This window comes from Tenrec ecaudatus, chromosome 6 (assembly GCF_050624435.1).
Source record: "Tenrec ecaudatus isolate mTenEca1 chromosome 6, mTenEca1.hap1, whole genome shotgun sequence".
Taxonomy (NCBI): Eukaryota; Metazoa; Chordata; class Mammalia; order Afrosoricida; family Tenrecidae; genus Tenrec; species Tenrec ecaudatus.
Window position 1 is genome coordinate 40,424,526 of NC_134535.1, and position 20,446 is coordinate 40,444,971.

Sequence of the window (20,446 nt, forward strand, 5' to 3'; positions counted from 1 at the left end):
CAAGCATGCTGTTTGTAAACAAACAAGGGCTAGATCCTCACCAAGAGGACATGTGCATCGAGCACATGAAGCACTGGAAGAGCCAGGAAGGTAAACTTTCTGAAGCCTGTGAAGAAGAATAATCAGGAAAAGGTGGCCAAGGAGAAGGGCACATGGGTGCAGCTGAAACACAAGCCTTCCTATCCAGAGAGCCATACTTGGTGCAGAAAAATAAAAGAGTCTTGAGCTGCTGGCACCCATTCCTTGAGTGCATTGCCTAAACAGGTATGAAATAAAGATGTTTGAGTTGTTGGGAACTCACAGCGGCAGTTCTATTCTGTCATATACATTCACGATGAGCTGGAATCGGTTTGATGACAGTGAGTTTTGTTTTGGCTTTTGAGTATTTAAGAATTTGAGGATTGGTTATTCCAGTTCTGCACAACCCGCAACCAGCATTTGATAGGATTCTCACTTAGGGTACAGAAGCCTGGTAGAGCTGTTACTTAAGTGTAAGACTGCTAAGAGCAAAGTACGGTGTTCAAACCTACCAGCTTTTGAAATGCTCTAAGTTCACTGTGTGTGCCTGAGGGCCCCACTAACCTCTTACCAGGTCCAGCAGGATGGTGTCTGCAACCCCTTTCTACGCCCCAAATACCAAATTCAGTTCCATTCAGTCCCAAACCCACTCCGCTAATCTGGTCTGATACCAGAGCACCTCAGAAGTCCATTATAAAAAGGAGAGTAAACATATTTTTTTAAACAAATAAAAAAACCACACTCAGTTCCAGGCTGTGGTCCTTTGCATAACTATGAATGTAAGGAGCCAGAACTCTGTCCTGTAGCATAATATATGGGAAAAGCTAACAGGTTTTAATAGCTAATAGCCCAAGCTAAACACCGACTTTCCAAGGTCCGACCTCCTCAGAGTCTTTAAAAGGCTGTAAATTGTGGCCAGAAGTCCAGCTCAGGCCCCAACCAGACCAGTGGCAAACCTACAGTACCCTACCTCAGTCAAAACGCCGAGACCGCCCACCTTGAGTGGCCAGCGAGTCACCACGACACCATGCCTACATAGCAATCTGACCCACCACCGTAATAGGCCACAGGTAGTCCTCAAAAACAATCTTTCCAGTCACACAGAGAAAGAACTCAGGGGCTCTTGGTGTCCTGAAATATGAAGCCCAGTTCAGAATGACAAGTCAACAGTAACACACTTCAACACTCTCAACAAGAAAACCAAAACGTAACAGTGGAGGAAGTCATTAACCTAACGATGCTTGTAGAGGCATCAGATGCTGATATGCCACAAAAAGAAATCTTCAGAATGTTGCCTGGAGTAATTATAGAGGAGATGACGTCCAAAATAGAAGGAATAAAGTCCACGGTAGACGGGATGAAGTCCATGCACCAAAGGCAAATACAAGAACTAATGGACAAAGTAACAGAAGCAAAACACAAGATCATGAACCTCACCAACAGAATAGTACCAAAAACCTTGAGGACATTCAGGCAGACTTCAACAAATGGGAAAGGCAGTCAAACAAATAATTAAAGAGGTGGAAGAAAACCTGAGATGCATGACTGATGCTATGATGAGGAGCAATATTCAGATCATTGTTCTACCAGACCAAGATACAATGAAGACGTCAACAGCTAAATTAGCGAGGGGATTTCAGGAAGCAAACTTTCCCACCTTACTGAATGAGAACCATATACTCATACATGAAGCAGAGAGGGTACCAATTAGAATTCACCAAGGGACATATTGGTTATATTATCCAACATTGAGAAAAAAAGATCAAAATTTTAACAGGAGCAAGAGAAAAAAAGGTGGTCAGATAGATACAGTGGTGTTCAGGTTAAGAATATGCTTAGACCTATCAGCAGATATAATGAAGAGGAGGGGTGAGTGGAGTAACATTTTCTGAAAGCTGAAAGAATAAAACGGCAGCCCTAGAATCCTCTACCCTTCCAAATTATCTATTAAGATAGATGGTGAGTTAAGAGTCTTCCAGGACAAGGAAAAACTTAGAGAGGCCAAATAGCACAACTCCATCCAGAAGCCAATATGCTGAAAGCAATTACCAAGGTAACACTGCCTCAAAGGGAAAAGGCAAGAATGAAGCTCCCCACACAAACACAGCACAGCACACTGATACAAATAAAGATAGGAAAACACCCAACCCAAAAGGCATGAGAGGAAAACAAAGAATCCACAGATGGGTGATAAGAACTCTGAATGTGAATAGCCTCAATTCATCCCTGACAAGACAAAGGGTAGCAGACTGGCTGAGAAAACACCCCATCAATAATTTACCTGCAAGAGACATACCTTAAGCTTGCAGACAAACATATAGTAAGAATAAAAGGCTGGTGGAAAATACAGCAGGCAAACGGTTACTTATAACAAGCAGGGGTTGCAATTCTAATCAACAAAATTCATCTCAAGGTGCAAACTATAACAAAAGGAAGAGCACTATATAATGCTCAAAGTTTCAGTAGACCAGGAACCAGTGTGCATAGTAAAGATATGCACATCTAACGAGAGACCTGCAAAATTTGCTAAACAAACTATTCAAAAGATGAAAAAAGAAATCACAGATTCAACAATCACCGCTGAAAAAGACAGACAGATCACTGAGAAAGAAGCTCAGCAAGGAAGCTACAGAGCTAAACACTACAATTAGGCAGCTGGACCTGACATTTACAGAGCTTTCAAACACACACACACACACACACACACACACACACACACACAAAATCACATTCTTTTCAAGTGCATATGGCTCCTTTTCGAAAACAGATCACATGCTGGGGAGTTTGAACACAGAGATTAGTCAGACATCGCTCTCAGGCCACCATGCCATAAGAGATTAACAAAGGGCAACCAGAAAATCACAGGCAAACAGTTGTAGGATTAATACCAATCTTCTGTGACACTAGTGGGTACTGGATCACATTAGAGAGGAAATTAGGAAGTTTCTAGAAACTAATGAGAATACAATGTACCCAAACCTATGGGATACAGCAAAAGCTGTTGTCAGATGAAATTTGATAGCAAGTAATGCTCATATGAAAAAGGAAGAGAGACTTATGACTGATATACTATCACAAAATCTTTAGCAACTTGAACAGAGTCAACAGAACAAACCCTACAATAACTAAGAAAAGAAATAATAAAACTCAGGGCAGAGTTAAATGAGTGGGAAGACAAAAGTCCAGTGCAAGAAATCAATGCAGAAAAAAAAGCTGGTTTTTAAAAGGATTAACCATCAATAACCAGGACAAGGGGTGAAGCTGGGGGTGTTTGAAGCAGAGACCCCAAATCCAACTGTAGACAATGGGACAACTCCTCCCAGAAGGGTCACAAGGAAGGAATGAGTCAACCAGGGTGAAATATAGTACCAAAGAAATACACAATATTTCTCTGGTTCCTTGAGGCTTCCTCACTACCCGACCCCCACCCCCACAACACCCTTCCTTTTACTGCAGGCCAGGCTGGATCATGTACACAGGTACAGATAAGAGCTCAGGACACACAAAATACAGATCAGATAAACCTTTCAGGTAAAGAAATGGGAGTAATCATACCAGAAGGATAAAGGGAAGATGGGGAAGAGGAGAGGGGAAGAAACCACAGTGGTATAGGAGACAGTGGTTGGTGTAAGATATGAAATTAATAATAAGATATAATTTATTAAGGGGCCACAAGCATGGGAGGTTAAAAAGAGGAGCTGATGCCAAGGACTCAAATAGAACTTAAGTGTTTAGAAAATAATGATGGCAACATATGTACAAATATGCTTGATACAACCGATGTATGGACTGGTATGAGCTGTTACAGCTACCAATAAAATGATCTGAAAAACAAAACAAATAAACAAAAAACCAAAAAACAATTCCATGGAAGTTCTACCAGTTATTCCATGGAAGAAAGGCTATCTGTTCCTAAAAAACTTATAGCTTTGGAAATTCTAAATAGGATTGATATGAGTAGCAACTATTTTGATGGCAATAAGTGGGTTAACCTTTGGGCAGAACTGACCTGTGAAGCCATCGCACACTTACCCGACTACAGCTAAGTTAAATGTGCGTGTGTACTAGGAAGCTGCAGCTCCTCTAACCATGGCTCCAGCAGCACACTGTCCAGGAGCTGCCACAAGTTTAGGCTGGATTCAGAAGAGGATGTGGAACAAGGGACATCACTGCTGATGTCAGATGGACTATGGCTCACTATAGAGAATACCAGAAAAATATACACTTGTATATTATTTACTATGCAAAAGCAGTTGACTGTGTGGACCATAATAAATTGTGGCTGTCCCTGAGGAGAATGCAAAGCCCAGAACACTTCATTGTGCTCATCTGGAACTTGCACATGGGTCAAAAGACAGTGGTGTGAAAGAACAAGGGGAGAGAGACTGCAAGGTTTAAAGTCAGGCAAAGTGTGCCGAGCAAATCATCAGAGAAGCTGGATTAGATGAAGAAGAGGATAGCATCAGGATTGGAGGCTTATTAACAACTTGTGATATGCAGATGCCAACACCTTGCTTGCTGAAAATGAGGAGGAACTGAAGCCCTTGTTGATGAAGAGCAAGGATCACAGCCTTACATGTGCATTAAACTTGCTGTGAGGTAGACCCAAATCCTCACAGAGGGACCTGAAAAGGCTGAAGTTGCCAAGGGTTTTGGCTTACTTGGATCTAAAATCAATGCTCATGGAAGCAAGTCAAGAGATGTGTTGTACTGGGTAAATCTGCTGCACAAGACCTCTTTATGGTACTGAAGAACAAAGATGCTAACCTTAAGGACCAAGGTGTGCCTGACCCAAGACATGGCACTCTCCATTGCACCACATGCATGTGAAAGTTGGACACTGAGTAAGGATGACTGCAGATAAACAATGCATTTGAATCGTGGTGCTGCAGAAAAACACAGAACGTGCCAAGGACTGCTAAAAGGACAAATGAATCTGTGTTGGAAGAAGGAAGGCCAGAGTGCTCCTTGGAGGCAAGAATGGCGCGACTGAGTCTTACATACTTTAGATGTATTGTCAGGATAGATCAGTCCCTGGAGTAGGTCGTCTTGTTTTGTCAAGTGGAGTGGCGCTGAAGCAGAGCAAGACCCTCAACTAGATGGACCGACATGGTGGCTGCATCCATGGGCTCAGGCATAGGAATAATTGCGATGGCAAAGGACCATGCAGCGTTCATTCTGTTGTACATGGGGTTGCTATGGGTATGAGCTGACTGGATGGCACCTAACAACAGGAAGCCAAAAATTCCCATAACTTCCTTTATTGCAATAATCATTTTACAGTGGTAGTTTGGAACTGGACCCCAAAATATCTCTGAGGTATGTTCATACCTTTCAATTTTTCCATAAATATTTAGTAGTCCTCAGCAGTGTATGAGTTTTTCAACTCTTTGATAACCCTTATTCATACGTATTTTAAGAGTTATTGTACATCAGCAGTTCTCAATATGTGACCCCTTTGGGGGTTGAACAACCCTCTCACAGGGGTCACCCCAATCCTAACAGTAGCAAAATTACAGTTAAAAAAAAGTAGGAACAAAAATAACTTTATGGTTCGGGGTCACCACAACATGAGGAACTGTATTAAAGGGTCGTGATATTAGATAGGTTGAGAACCACTGTTTTAAGTGGAATTGTTTCTTAAATTTCCTTTTTTTTGGATTTTTCATTGCTGGTATATAAAAACAGAACTTTTATTGTATTTATCTATTAGCTCTAGTGCGTTTTCAATGGATTCTTTGGGATTTTCTCTGGGAGTTATTTACTGTAGCACACGGCATTGAAGTGACGTGATTTGTATGGTCTTAGTTATCTAGGTGCAGCAGTAACAGAAATGCCCTCAGTGGTGGCTATATCAAACAGAAGTTCATTTTCTGATCATTTAAGAGGCCGGAATTCTGGGTGTTGGCTCTACTGGAAACACGGGCGGTCATGGCGCCACACTTTAGGAGACCCAGGAAACCCCTTGAGCAGTTCTGCTGATCTCTGAGCAGCTCCAGGTATCCTTATCTACTCCAAAGAACAGGTATTTCCCTTTGGTCTATTTCCTGCCTGTGGAATTCTAATCAGCAGGCAGCTTACTCTCTTTTGTTCTCTCTCTGTGCCCTAAAGTCTGAGCGAATGGGTTTTCTGCTGGAGTTGGTTAAATATACGAATCATAGGCTTAATCTAAGCAAAAACTGTGTAGCCAAAAGAACAACGATGTGGAGGCAGCTCTTGTAGCAGGAGTAGAATCTAACTCTGCATGTGTCTGAGGAGAATTCCTTTGTGTTCGTGGTCAGATATGCCTCCAGCTCCAATATCCTTTACTATTCTACCATCAACAGTATCTTTCATGGAAGTCTTCTTCTCTGCTGGTTTTGACAGTTCATTGCAAGGGCCACACAGGCAATATTAAGGAACTAAGAGTCAGGATCAAGAATATTAAGTACATAGTTATTTTGTCTGCAGTGTTTTTCCTAAGTCGTGCCAGTAGGTACCTCTTTCTTTGGTTCTCAGTTTTTCAGTCATGTGCCTGCCCCTTGACCTCTGTCTTACAAAAGCAAGTGTTCCAAAGCTGCTTTAGATTGACAAATGTCCAAAGGGCACCCCACGCTGCAAGCAAGCCCTCGACCAGAAGGAAGTCAGCTTTACCCACTCTGTGGGATGAGAAGCTAGGAACTGTCTCAGTCTCAGTCCTGTTGTCCATGCTGCTACAACTGCCGCCACTTCTCACACAGGCGTCGCAGATACCACTGGTCTTCATTCTCCATGGTGATGAGCTCTGCCGTCCTTTACAGCACACGGAATGGCAAACTCGACCGCCCTTACCTTTGCTTCCCACACCCTACTGGCTAAGCCCTAGTCATTTGGCAGGAGTTATATAAACTGTGTGGAAAAGCCATGCCAACAAAGTCAATGGTGCCATACACCATTTTCACTAAGGAGTGAAATTTTCCAGAATTTTCCAGATCTTTTTATTCTATCATTTTGCACAGTTTATTTTAAATCCACTCTTTTCCTTCAAATTTTACAATAAGCAGCAAGGAACAAGACCCTTTTATGATCTTGCTTAGAAATCTCTTCAGCCAAGCTTCTAAGTCCATCACTTCTAAGTTCCACCTTCCATTAAATATATGAACACAATTTAGCCAAGTTCTTTGTCACAGCATAAAAAGAATCACCCTTATTCCACTATCAAATTGCACTAATCATTTCCTTTTAAAGTATTACCAGTTGTACAATTAATGTTCACATTTTATTGTCAGTATTACATGTATCCTATCAGGGCAATAAAGGCTCTTCTATAGCTCTGCTCACATTGTTCTGATCCCTTACCACAAGTCCCTTTGATGTCCACAATTCTTCCACAGTCCCTTCAAAGCAACCCAGGGTCTTACTATTATCCAATTGCACCTATTATTCAAATGCAAAATTGCTTCCAAAGTCCCACCCAATTCTCTGGCACCAAATCCTGTCTTAGTTATCCAGTGCTGCTATAATAAAAATGCCACAAGTGGGTTGGCTTTATTAATCAGACATTTATTTCATTACAATTTAGAGGGCTAGAAGTCTAAATTGAGGGTCACACCCCTAGCAGAAGTCTTTCTCTGCTGACTGTAAAAAGGTTGTGTGTGTCTTTTCAGGTACTTTTTCTTGCTTTCATGGAGATGTGATTAATATTTCCTCATCGTTGCTTTATTGTTTTATGATGCCTGCTTAATCTGCTCTTTGATATCTCATAAAAGGTCAACTTGAAGCACACGCGACACTAATTCTGCTTCATACAAATATCAAAGACATCCATTTGCAAATGGATTTATAACTACTGGAATAGGAAGTCAGGGTCTGTAACACATCTTTAGTCAGAAAGTAAAAGGTAATATGTTTTTAGTTGCAGCATATATAATTGCTTGGTTATGTTTATTAGATGCACATATGCCACAGGCAATGACCGCCTAAAAATAGAATGAACTAACCTAATTATTTACATAATACATTAAGAACTATTTAAGACCTAATTTTGATTAGTAATCATTAGCTCATTAGATAGCAAGTCCACATTTCAGCAACATTTTTGCATAGTTTATTTTGAAAATATAGTAAAGCAGCTGGTTCTATTAAGAAAACAAAATAATTCAGATCGCTGTGACAATCAAGAATAATAAAAATAAACTATATCACTCATAGCACTACTTGGCAATACAAACAGAAGCATGAATATAATACATATGCTAACCCTGTCCTGTTACTATCAATAAAGATACGAGGAACAACACAAGACGTGATCCTAACACAGGTACTTCACAGTGATCATATCACAGGTACTTCACAGGCCAGTACAAATCAAAGGAGTATGGCTCTTTATAATTGAATAATGCTCAACACTGGCTGGTCCACAAGTGTAGGGGTGAAATCCAACCCATCAATCAGGTCGCAGCCTGATGCTGTCTCCTGGAGGGTGTGGCCTTCCTACAAAGAGTCCTGCGGCCTACACTCTCTGCCACTTGGCTTTCCTGCCTGGTGAGCTGCTGGAGTCCTGCCAGGTTTCTACCAACCTTTGATCCACATGAGTCTCACCCAATGTCCTGTGATTTTCCTGCATTCAGTCTCATTGCATGTGGCTGTGTAAGTCTGAAGAGGGATTTATGAACTAGTACTAGAGTTCTAGTTAGCTGGACTTGGTTTGCATCCTTTCTTGATAAAGCATTACTTCTTTATTATACATGAGTGTCAACATATTTATTTGTTTAGTCAACCTGGCCTAACACATCTATTTAGAAATAATAGATATTCTAATCTATTTTTTTCTCCTTGCTCTGAAAGAATTGATTAAAAAACAGTTTTATTGGCATATATTTCATAAATCATACAATTCAGTAGTTCTATCATATTAATAGCTGGACAATCATCTCCACAATCAGCTTTTGGACATTTACTTCCTTCCTTGTACCCATTGTCATTAGCTCGCCAAGTTCCCATAACCTTCACTGCCAAACCCCTCAGGAACCGTCACTGCAGCCACTGTCTTTATACCTCTATCCATCCTGGATTTCATAGACAGAAAAACTTAAATATCACCACCAAAAAATTACTGCATGGTCTGTTCACTAGAGGGTTAATCCATATGTGGCATCTGTGAATGAATTCTGGATCCCAGTGTCATATGTAGTGTTTTCAACCACTCCTTTTTTGGGGTCTGGATTTATCATTTATGGTTTTTGGATTATACAGCTGGCAGGAATTTAAGACTAGAGTTTGGTGAGAATCAGGAAGCAGCAGAAAAACATTTAACTAGAAACACTCACTAGTGCTTTGAACTAGAAGGTGACCTGGTGGCACAGTGGTCTTATGCTGGGTAGCAGCCTGAAACCATCAGGCAAGGATGTGTTTTCCATCCCAGTAAAGATTATAGTCTCTGGAACCCAGAGGGGCAGCTCTATCCCATTCTACATGGCTGCTGAGTAGAACTCGATAGTAAGTCTAAGTTTTGCAACTAAATCTGAGGATCGAGGAAGGGATCAAAACTGTCAACTTAAGAACAGGCTAATACAAAGTGCTACGTGGTATGTTTCAATAGCCACTTACTCATTATGCCACATAAAGGAATTTGTGTTTATTGGAAAAATTCTGAGGCATGATGGTTCAATGGTTAAGCTGCTGCTAATCAAAAGGTAAGAGTTTCAAACATGTAGGTGGTTTCACAAGAAAAAGATATGGGAACCTGTGTCCATAACGATTCACAGCGGTGAATCTTGCCCTACAGGGTCACCATGAGGTGGAATTGACTCAATAGCAATGTATGTAGGGGTTTTTTTGGGTGGGATTTTTGCCTTCCAGGTTGGAGACATGAGTTCAATTCCCAGCCAATGCACCCCATGGTATACTGGCTGGGGATTGTAAGTCAGTGAGTAGAGGCCTGCCTGTTGCTATTATGTTAATGAAGTTGGTGGAAGCTTAGCTTCCAGACTAGAATGTACTAGGAAGGAAAGACTAAAAATCTTTCTAAAAATCAGCCAATGAAAACTTTATCGATTACTTTGGTAGTTACATAATCTGGAGTGAACTTGAGACTATTAAGAGAAGGGGTGGAGTTTAGCCTGTCAATCAGGTCACAGCTTGATGAGATCATTTGAAGGCACTACAGAGATAAATAGCTCACTGGAGGCCAGATCAATATACTCTCTGCTTCGTCACCCTGTTGACAAGCCACACGGAGCTATGCTGATGGCAGCCAGAGCCTTGGAGCTAGAGGAGCCAAGTGAGACCCACGCCAGTGCTAAGATGCTTTCGCGGCCACTGGATCCACATGACTTCTACCCACTGGCCTGTGATCTTCCTGCACTTGATGCCATTGTACTTGTTGCGTGAATCTAAAGACAACTTTACAGATTGATATGGGACATATGGGCTAATATCGTCGGACTTAAGTACTTAATCTGGACTGGGTTGGGATGTTTTCTTACTGTACAATTGCTCTTTGATATAAAGTTCTCTCTTACACACGAGTGTCTATGAATTTGTTTCTCTAGTCTGCCTTATCACAATTACAATGGTTTAATTTGGACCCAATCATGGGTATGGTGCAACACTAGGCAACACAGTGTCCTTCCACTGTGAATGGGATTGCCATGTCTTGGTGCTTGACTTAATGGCAGGTGAAAACATGTGCTAGGCACTGTAGATGTATAATTAACTCATTTATGCAATTACGTAAGTGTGAGACTACCAAGTAAAAGATGCTATGTACTCCCATAAAGATGTAGTCTCGGAAATTCTAAATAGGATCGCTATGAGTAAGAATCTTTTAAATGATGGTGGATTTCCCCCCCCCCACCTTCTGTATCTTCAAGGTGTTCATAAGTAAGAAAAAAATGCATCACCTAAAACCTGGTTTCCCACCAATTGCACAATTTTAATATATGGCAGAACTAAAATTAGAACCTAATCTATGCTCTCAAGTAGCCAAGATATTCTGTTTAGTACTAACCTTCAAAATATTTAACAGGCGGAGTAAAACACCTTCATAAATATAAACTACACTTTAAAAACATGCAAAATTAAAATAATAAGTGAGATACAAAAATTTTAATATATTTACTAAATGACTTTTTTTTCTAGCAGAGAAGGCAACATAAATACTTCATTTTAAAAATAGAATCTATTTATATTGAATTTACTGTATTTTAAAATGGTAAAATGTCACACGTAGTCATCTTTCATCTGACTCACATGGGAGAAAAAGTGAAAACAAATGAATTATACTGCTTCTCTCCCTACACATTTGGCTTTCACATATATACATTATTTTTAAAAAGGTTTAATACCAAATTCACAGCTAAGGAAAGATCCATCACGCTTTAAAGACGATAATCAGATTTTAAGCTTCTCCTTTATTACAATGTTGTTATGCATCATATAAATATAGGAGGGCGGGGGGCAGGAAACCCTATTATGACAACACTGGAAATAAAGATTTAAGGAATATTATAAAATTTGAGGTATTACCTACCTCAGACATAGGAGTTCCCCAGAAGTCATTCTGAAACAACGTTTTTAAAGGTGTGGATGGATGTAAATCTTTATTATCCAGTATGGCTGAGACATCATCAAAAACAAATCCACAAAAAAGGCTGTTCCAATAGCAAGCAGTCACCACGCTGACAATTAAGGTTACTTCTTTGAAGTTAATATTGGCCATGTTTCCCGTAAGTACTCATGGACAAACCCTGGGGGGAAATTATAGGGCATAAGCAACACGGTTCCACCATGCAAATAGATCAGACTTTTGTAGACATAAAACAAATAAACAAGAATGTATTCTAGTTCTTCCAAAAGATCAATTCTGAAAAGGTAAGCACAAAAATTATCTTCAGGAAGAAATAGCTGACTATGTCTCCACATTACTAACCTAAAGCAAAATTAATCACTTCTTTATGTCTTTTCATACATCTAGTTTAGTATTTAAAAAAAAAATACTGGTGCAGTCACTTCTAACCAGACAGTTGGTGGTTTGAACCCCGCAGAACTGCTTTTGTCAGGCAGATTTTGCAGTCTGGTTCCGTCAAGATTTAGAGCCTTGTATTTAGTACAGGCTAGCTTTAATGTGTCCCGTAGGGACATTCGATGGCAACAGGTTTCACAGTATTTTACTGTACCAGTTGATATTTGGGAACCAAGGCTAACAGTATAAAATGACATTTCAATCATCACAGGTTACCTGGCACATATATAGTCATACATAAGGCAGCTCTAATAATACATGATTTTACTTGATTCCAGTAGTATAAAATAAGTCCCGTGAGAAAACAGATAAATGAAAAGATGCACAGATCCTCTGAAATGTTAATGAAGCTTATATCTGGATAGTTTATGTATATAAAGAACAATTATTACCTAGTAAGTTAGAGGTTGAACATATAGCCCATAACTTGTTCAGTTTAATCAAAGGTCTTTTAACCAAAATCCAACTATTTTCTATTGTCTTACATCTAACTTGGCTTATACATTTATACGAGGGGTATCCCCAAAATAACATAGGTAGGATTTTAGATGAAAAGTGTAAGCATTAAGCTAAGTTGTTTACAAATGATATTAGAATTTTTAAAAGAACTCAAGAATCACTTTAGTTTTAAGCGAATTTACTAGCTTTATAAAAGTTAAGTATTAGAAAGGTTTTACTATCAAGTCAGGCAGTCTAATCATTAAATAAAATGTGTACATTACATTTGTACATTTAGCTTTAAGTTAAAGAAATTTAACCACATTTTAAATGTGCTAAGGGTGCTAAGTTAGTTACCTGGGCATACATAATGGGCATCCGATAACTCCTGAATACAAGGAAATAAAACGTGGTACAGTCAGTTTTGCAGTCCCATCTAGTAATTGAAATACTCAGTTCCAATTTAATACTCAATAAGATGAACTTGATTTAATGTTAGGGATTCTCTTCTGCCAAGCTTAGATCACTGAAAATGAAAATACTGCTGTCAAGGAATGGGGCTAAAGTCATCTTTTCTCTCCCAGATACAAAACCTTTTATTTTTGTTAATCATACTTCAACCCAGGAAGGTTAGAGTGAATGGAAAGAGAAATGAATAAAAGAGCAAAAAAAAAAAAAAAAAAGAGTTTACTGTTACACTCTAAACCGAGACTCTCAAAGCTGCTTAAGGGTTCCAGAACAACAACAAAAATAACGGAGACTTACTTCAAGTTCCTTTTATCTCTCTGTCTGCTAGCTGGTAACAATTTCAGCTTTCCTTTGCTGTGGTCTATTTACAATTACCTCTTTCTCCAATGTCCGCTCCTGCAGGTGTGCTTTTGGAACAGACGTAAGCTGACGCCAGAGCTGAGCACATATCCTACACTAGAACTAGCTCTCCCTTCATCCTTATTAAGCTTCCTTAGGGAAATGTGAAAAATTCTCTCAGCCCTCTGCAGGTGAACAGGTCAAAATGTGAGAAAGCACCATGTTTGTCAATGAGTGGATAACTGTCATTCAGTGAACGGCATTGCACAATATACACTATTCATGTTTATTCCCTACTTACCAGTAATGTATCCTCGATATACGACCACTAAAATAAAAATGTACACTCATATGTTGTGGATTAGCAATCAGGGCTGGGGTGGAACGGTCCTGCTGCTGGTCCTGAGTAGGCTCCCTCACACTGCTGCAGTTACCACCTGTCCAGACGAGGGCTGGAGATTCTGGACGAAGTCTCCACTTGGTCACATTCACTAGAAGGCTAGCCTAGGCTTCTTTAAACGCTCTTAGAGCAAACAGGTAAGTCATAGTGTACAAACTGTTTTCAAACCTGTTTACTTCTTGTTTTTGTTTTACTATCAATCAACCAAGTTAAATTGAGAGTCAGTGTCTGAAGGGCTCTAAAGGGTCAAGGCAATAGAACTTTCGAAGATTTCCCCCAAACCAAAACCCACTGCATTAGCTGATTTCATTTCCTAACAACCCAACATGACACAGAGCTAAACTACGTATCTCATCACATTCGTGATTTGCTTTTGCATACTCTTAGCCAGGTTTTGAACAAAGGATTACAACTTAGAAATACAAATACCTACATCTAGCAACAATACCCTTCAATTGAAGATTGTGTAATTACATATAAAATTAATTTGATTTAAATTGAATTATTTCATCATCAGGAATGTTTCCAATTACTTTTGCTATAAATTCTGCTTTAAAAAATATTGAATCTTCAAGATTGTCTATATTAACTTCTTTCATATTTAAATATTTTATTTTACTGTTCTCAAATAATTGATCAAATTTATTTCTTTTCATGATATCAATGCCCCAAAACCTTAAATGGAAGCAGAATTCTTTACAAGTTTTCTAATACTTCTTTGAAAAAAAAAATCTATTGGCGTATTATTTACCTAAGGCACATAATAATTTCATACTGCAAGGGCACTCATGAGTATACAGAGATATAAAACTTAATACAAGTTCTTCAACATAATTGAATGTTCACTCATTCCAATAGTTATCCCAGTATAACTGTGGGTAAAAAACAAATTTGTAAAAACTTTATATGAATCTAGGAATATTTAAATTAAAAAATAATGCCCTCCCATGTTAATAATTCGATTATTAAATCATTTCAGTTAATAGGAATAATCTACTATATTCTACTTTTAAAGATTACAGACCTGTGGCCTGCTAACTCTTGGTCTCTTCATTTGCGGTGACTCCTACGAATCTTTCCAGTCTCCTCATGTTGAAAACAGACAAGTGTCAGCTTGCTACCAACTCATTTCTCTCCATGAGCACAGAGTGAAAATAAATTTTAAATTGTGGATATTACATTTCTTATGGTCAGTCATTATAATGTTATCTTAGATACCGGAGAAGTGATCAAACATTAATTTTTCTGGGATGGCAACAAAAAGTGTATGGAAATTTCATTGAAGGACTAAGCTGACTGCTACAGAGAAGAGAGGTAGCAACTATAACAGGGCGATCTTTTTTTGGTGAAGTGATTTTTGTCAGATACAGCTGCTCATAAAGGCCTAGGGAAGGAAGAAGGCATGTCTGGGCTAGTGTTCCTTTACATGGACATTTATGAAACTGAAATATAAATCACTGCTTTTGGTAAAATAACTAGTGAAGAAAGTTTGGTGAAAAAACAGGGGTGAATGTCCTCAAAATTAACCAGTGAGCGACTGGACTGGAAGTTGAGTTTAAATTTCCTTATTATACAGTGAGAAACAAAGCCTATAGTGCTTAGAACCTAGACTAGTGGTTCTCAACCTTTCGTACAGTTCCTCACGTTGTTGTGATTCCCCCGACCATAAAATTATTTTCCTTGCTACTTCATCACTGTAATTTTTTACTGTTATGAATCAGGCAACCCCTGTGAAAGGGTTGTTTGATCCCCAAATGGGTCGCTACCCACAGTTTGAGAACCACTGACCTAGACCATATTTTCTTTTGCATACCCGGTATGGAGAGAGTGTACGACTTCAAGCTTATTTTTAGAATGAGTTAAATAATATAATGTAAGTATACGTTTGATTTCAGTCAGACTCTGTGATAAAATATATTCTTCATCAAAATACTGGAAAATTCATGAATAATATGGAAATAAAACTTAAAAAACAGGAAAGTATTTACTTCATCTGAGCCATTTTTTACTTTTGAAAAATGAGAGCAAAGTTTATGCTGTCACTTTGAAGTGCTGAGAACGTATATGTGAACAAGAAGAGGTGGGAAATAGAGTAGACCACACCAATACAAACAAGCAGAACAAACCTAGTAAACTAATAGGAGTTATAATGAATGTTTTGACAACAAGCTGTTGCAATAAAAACTAACAGATTCTGTTTATGAAAATAAACATGCAATTATATGACATTAGAACGAGTCCAATAAATATTAAATTGTACCCCCACGTTCCCATTAAGTTATGAATTTAAAACAATGAACATGAATGATAATTTAAATTCTTGAGTACATAAAGTTACACAGTTAGAAGAACCAGCACTTTATAAATAATGACTCCCAGTATACCAAGTAAGAACACATCTTCCAGTCAGCAAGATGGCTGTTCAATCAACCACACTATTTTAAGTATGAGCAAGTTTGACCTCATCAGCTCCAGTTTCTCAAACTTGGTAGGAAACTGAGGGCATGTAAGTACATATTTCATTGGATTACTATAACAACTGAGATAATCGGGGTGGGTTATTTTGCACAGATCTTTTTTGTAAAGGATCTGATGTCTTTGACATATATCTCACAATATCACTGGCTGTTTTACTTTCTGCTGATCTATTTTTTGCTCTTACCCAGTTAGGTGGTTTAGATAAAATCCAGCATTTATTTTTAAAAGAAAAAAAAACAACTACCAATCATTAAAACAACAGAGAGAAGTACTAGTTCACACAGTTGGAAATAACATTTAGATTTCAAGTCCAGAGCAAAATGAATAGAAGTAATCGTGGCAAACACCTGAGAAGGCATTCCTCCCATAACAGGGCACACTCAAAAAAGGAAACTCACTGCCCCAACTCAGACCCTAAAGGGCAGGGTAAAGCTGACACTGGCTTTCCGAGATTGTCAATCTTCACAGAATTAGAAGGCCTCATCGTTCTCCCACAGAGCAGCTAGTGGTTTTGAACCGCCAGCCTTGCGGTTGGTGGACCAACACCTAACCAACAGACCATGAGGCGAACACCAGGCCTCTTGGCAACCAAGCAAGTGGCAGACGCGGGGCCGTCAGCACCGCTTCCCCGCCACCCCTCGTGTTTGGCCTGGATGATCACTACCTTCCCTGCCCCCAGCACTCACTCTCGGCTCGCTCCTCCACCTTGGAGCCGCGCAGGAACGAGAAAGGGGTCTGCCATCAGGGCCCGTCGGGGCGGGGAAAGCGGTGCCTGCGGAATGCAACTAGTCCCCAAGCTAACAGCTCCGCGGCACTGCCCCCACCATCCCCCCTCTATGGCTTGAAGGCAGATTCTGAGACCAAAGAAGGCAAAAACTTTTTTCCTTTTCCCTCTCAGCAAGCACCACCTTGGTCACCACCTACGGACGTCTGAACCGCCGGGGGCTCAGACCCGCTTCAGACTCACTCGGGCGGGGCGGTTCTTTCCCAGATGGAAGAGCTTCCGTAACCGGGGCTGCCCCCCTCCAGTCCTCCCCCGCGGCCCACCCACTCGCACAACCGCACCTGGCTGCTCAGGGAAGCCTCCGGAAGAGCAGTCCAGTGAAGGGCGCCCCCGAACCTCCAGTCATGGTACACCTAAAGCACCGCGCCTCCGCCCTCACGGTCCCACCCAGCAGCCCCGGTGGAGTCGCAGCCCCCGCACTGCACGCTGGGAACGCCCTATCCCTCTAAAACTTCAGCTCCCGGCATACACACAGGCCTCCGAGAAGAAGGCATGCTGGGATTTGTAGTCCTCACGCCGTCTCCAGGTCTCTCAACCTCCAGCCGAAGGAGCCCCGTGGGAGAATCTGAACGTAAAGCATGACTCGTTGTCGTAAAATGTAGGCTGCTCGTGCATCCGGGGCCTTGCTTTAGCCTTGGCAGGGTGGGGAATGGTGTCGCTTAGCAGCCACTGCCGCTGTTGCTTGTACGGGACCAGTTGGCGGGACCGGGAGGCCGTGGGAACTGCTCTTGGGAGCGATCTAGGCCCAGCGGCGGGGCATGTTTTCATGGGTGCGCTAAATGAGGGGACGCTGCTGACTGCCAGGTTTGGTCTGCGTAGGTGGCTCCTGGTCAGCGGTGAGCGAGACCCGGGAGTTCCAAACGCAGGTTCTTTGGCCTCAGGGCCCTTGTGCAACACTCAACTTTCCCAGCCCTTCTATTCTGGCCAGCGAATTTTCCGCCTGTTTTGCTTCAGTCTCCCTGTTTACCCACCCTCTCCCCACCCCCACCCCACCGATTTCCCTGCCGGTATTCTTTCATCTTCACCAATTATCTACACACCTTTTCTCCGCAGTTCCTGCTTCTCAGAATCGGGGCAATTGTAGCCTTCACTGCACACCCGCCACTGGGACGCTTAGATGTGTTCATAAATTGGTGATAAAAGGGGTGGGGGAGAAGACCCAGAATCTTACCTTTGACTTGCATCAATTTTAGCAAGTAAACCATCTGTATTGAACAGGTACAATAGTTCTGACGATTTTAGTCAAATGCCATAATTTCGATCAAAGTTATTTTACTCATTTATTACCTACCTGGTTTCCAGTGTGTCCAGTTAACAGTTTAAATATTAAGAAGCAAAATCTCTGCCAACAATCTCATACAGTTATATTGAGTAAATGTTAATGTTACTTAGAAAATGACCATGTTTACTTTGGAAACCTTGTTTTGTTGCAGAAGGTAAAGCACAGTAAAAGAATTCAAGATGCCTCCTAATATAAACTGGAAAGATTTAATGAAAGTTGACCCAGATGACCTCCCTCGGCAAGAAGAACTGGCAGATAATTTGTTGGTTTCCCTATCCAAGGTGCTTACTAGATAAATGACACGTTTATTTACACACACACACACACACACACACCCCACCCTACCCCCACTCCCCCCAATGCCATCTAGTGTAACATAGAGACCCTGTCAGACAGAGAACTGCTCTTTGGGTTTCTGAGACTAAATCTAGTGGTCACCATTGGGCTGCATAACTGCAAGGTCAGCAGTTCGAAACTACTATCCTCTGTTTGGACACAAGACCAGGTTTTCTATTTCTGTAAAGAGTTACAGAAACCCACAGAGGAGCTTCTACCCTGTCCCATAAGGTCCATGTGGGTCGACTGATGGCAGAGTTAGATTTATTTCTTTGGGAGCCGAGAGCCTTATTCCTTCTCATTCATAGAGGCTAGTGAACAGGGGTAGCAGCTCAGTTCCAGCAGGGGTTCTTTTTATATATTTATGTGTTTGGTTACAGTATCAATACTTGGATTTATGTATTTATATATGGTACTTCAAGAAATTCATAGAAAAATTCCATTATCCTTTAATTCAATTTTTCCACACTTTATGAAACTCCATAATATGTTTATGTATATATTATATGTAGCATATGTGCAACTATAGTTCATTAAGTTGTCACTGAAATTATTGACCGTAGTATGGAAGTGTTCTAATATTTGATTAAGTATTATAAAATGACACAAAGTTGTTTCTTTATTCACTTAGGTGGAAATTAATGAAATAAAAAATGAAAATCAAGATAGTTTGATACACCTTTTCAGAGTTACTCAATCACTAATGAAGGTTTGTATTAAATAATTATTTTTGCTATCATAAGTAGGATAATATAAATAAAATATGTTGTAAAGTCTAAATTACCACGAAAAAAATATCTCCATATGTATGTAGATTTAGAGCATTAAGTCGGCAAAGCATTAGTAGGTCACCTTATGAGTTGGAATTGGCTTGAAGGTAGTGAGTTTGACTCTGATGTTCGTGAATGTACGGGGAAAACAGTGGGCATGCTCAAATGTAACACATCTGTGTAATAGAAGATTTTTTTTTTTTTAAGTTTATGGAAATCTCTTAAAGGATGAGGACTAATAATTCATTTAAGGTAGTTAAAGGAAATAGCCAGATGACATGGAGATTCTAGAAGTCGGAGTTATTGTAAATTTAGACAAGAGAAAATGTGTTTATTTACACTTGAGATGACCCTAGGAAGTGGGTTATCAGTTGTAAAAGAAAGAAACATTGGTGGGTGATTGGAGATAGGCTTAAAAAAAGTTTTATAATGAACAATGAAGAGTGAGTAATTTTTGAACCACAATTGGCAAATGCAAAAATATGCCCAAGAAACCTGGGCTTGACCCACAGTATTAATTGTAGGGAATTAAAGTTAGGCAGAACATTATGGACTAGAATAAAGACAATTGAAATTGCATATCAGACACAGTGAAGAAATTTTAAAAGAAAAAATAAATCTTGGAGATAAATCTTGAAGGGAAAAAGAAGACATAAAGATGTTTCCAACCATTTAGAATAGAAATTACAGTCTTTGTTAAGAAAAATCACTTAATTTCCAGTAAATATGTACTGCATAACTCCATGTGCCATGCATTGGAGGCCTTGAGAGGTGAAACAATAAAACAATATTTTTATTCTTGGTACATATATTTAATGTTAAAGTGTACGAGATCATTCCTTTTTTAATGTTTAGATGAAAGCTCAAGAAGTAGAGCTAGCATTGGAAGAAGTTGAAAAAGCTGGAGAAGAACAAGCAAAATTTGGTATGTGCTTGGGAAAAAAGGTTAATTATGCTATTAAATAAAAGTTTCTGTCTGTTCAACCAGTACTAAAAGTAAAATCTAATGTACAAAATGTGAATGTTCAATTTATTTTTAAAGTATTGTCATTAAGTCCTAATGTTTAGGTCAAGTTTATAACAGTTCCTTTTATGTTACTTTGATATCATCATCTATTTGGAATCTTAAAATTTATCTTATTGACATTCA

General features: G+C 39.8%; 2 protein-coding genes across 13 annotated transcripts in view; one reads left to right on the forward strand and one right to left on the reverse strand.

The window, feature by feature from the left end:
* Positions 1-17,343, reverse strand: part of TMTC3 (transmembrane O-mannosyltransferase targeting cadherins 3) — a 66,550-nt gene extending 49,207 nt beyond the window's left edge. Inside the window, exons 1-4 of one of the 6 annotated variants that reach the window (XM_075551202.1) lie at positions 17,190-17,304; positions 14,671-14,729; positions 12,797-12,827; positions 11,510-11,726 (exon numbers count right to left, since the gene is read on the reverse strand). In XM_075551202.1, the coding sequence (XP_075407317.1) occupies positions 11,510-11,698 (189 nt within the window). In that variant the 5' untranslated portion in view covers positions 11,699-11,726; positions 12,797-12,827; positions 14,671-14,729; positions 17,190-17,304. Of the gene's footprint in view, positions 1-11,509; positions 11,727-12,796; positions 12,828-14,670; positions 14,733-16,810; positions 17,088-17,189 lie in introns of those variants that run through there. The other 5 variants (XM_075551204.1, XM_075551200.1, XM_075551205.1 and 2 more) reach the window with 5 other exon arrangements.
* Positions 17,344-17,430: 87 nt separating this feature from the next.
* CEP290 (centrosomal protein 290) overlaps positions 17,431-20,446 on the forward strand; it is a 101,986-nt gene continuing 98,970 nt past the window's right edge. The window contains exons 1-5 of one of the 7 annotated variants that reach the window (XM_075551207.1): positions 17,541-17,774; positions 17,962-18,126; positions 18,342-18,471; positions 19,158-19,235; positions 20,152-20,221. In XM_075551207.1, coding sequence (XP_075407322.1) covers positions 18,370-18,471; positions 19,158-19,235; positions 20,152-20,221 — 250 coding nt within the window. In that variant the 5' untranslated portion in view covers positions 17,541-17,774; positions 17,962-18,126; positions 18,342-18,369. The other 6 variants (XM_075551208.1, XM_075551213.1, XM_075551211.1 and 3 more) reach the window with 6 other exon arrangements.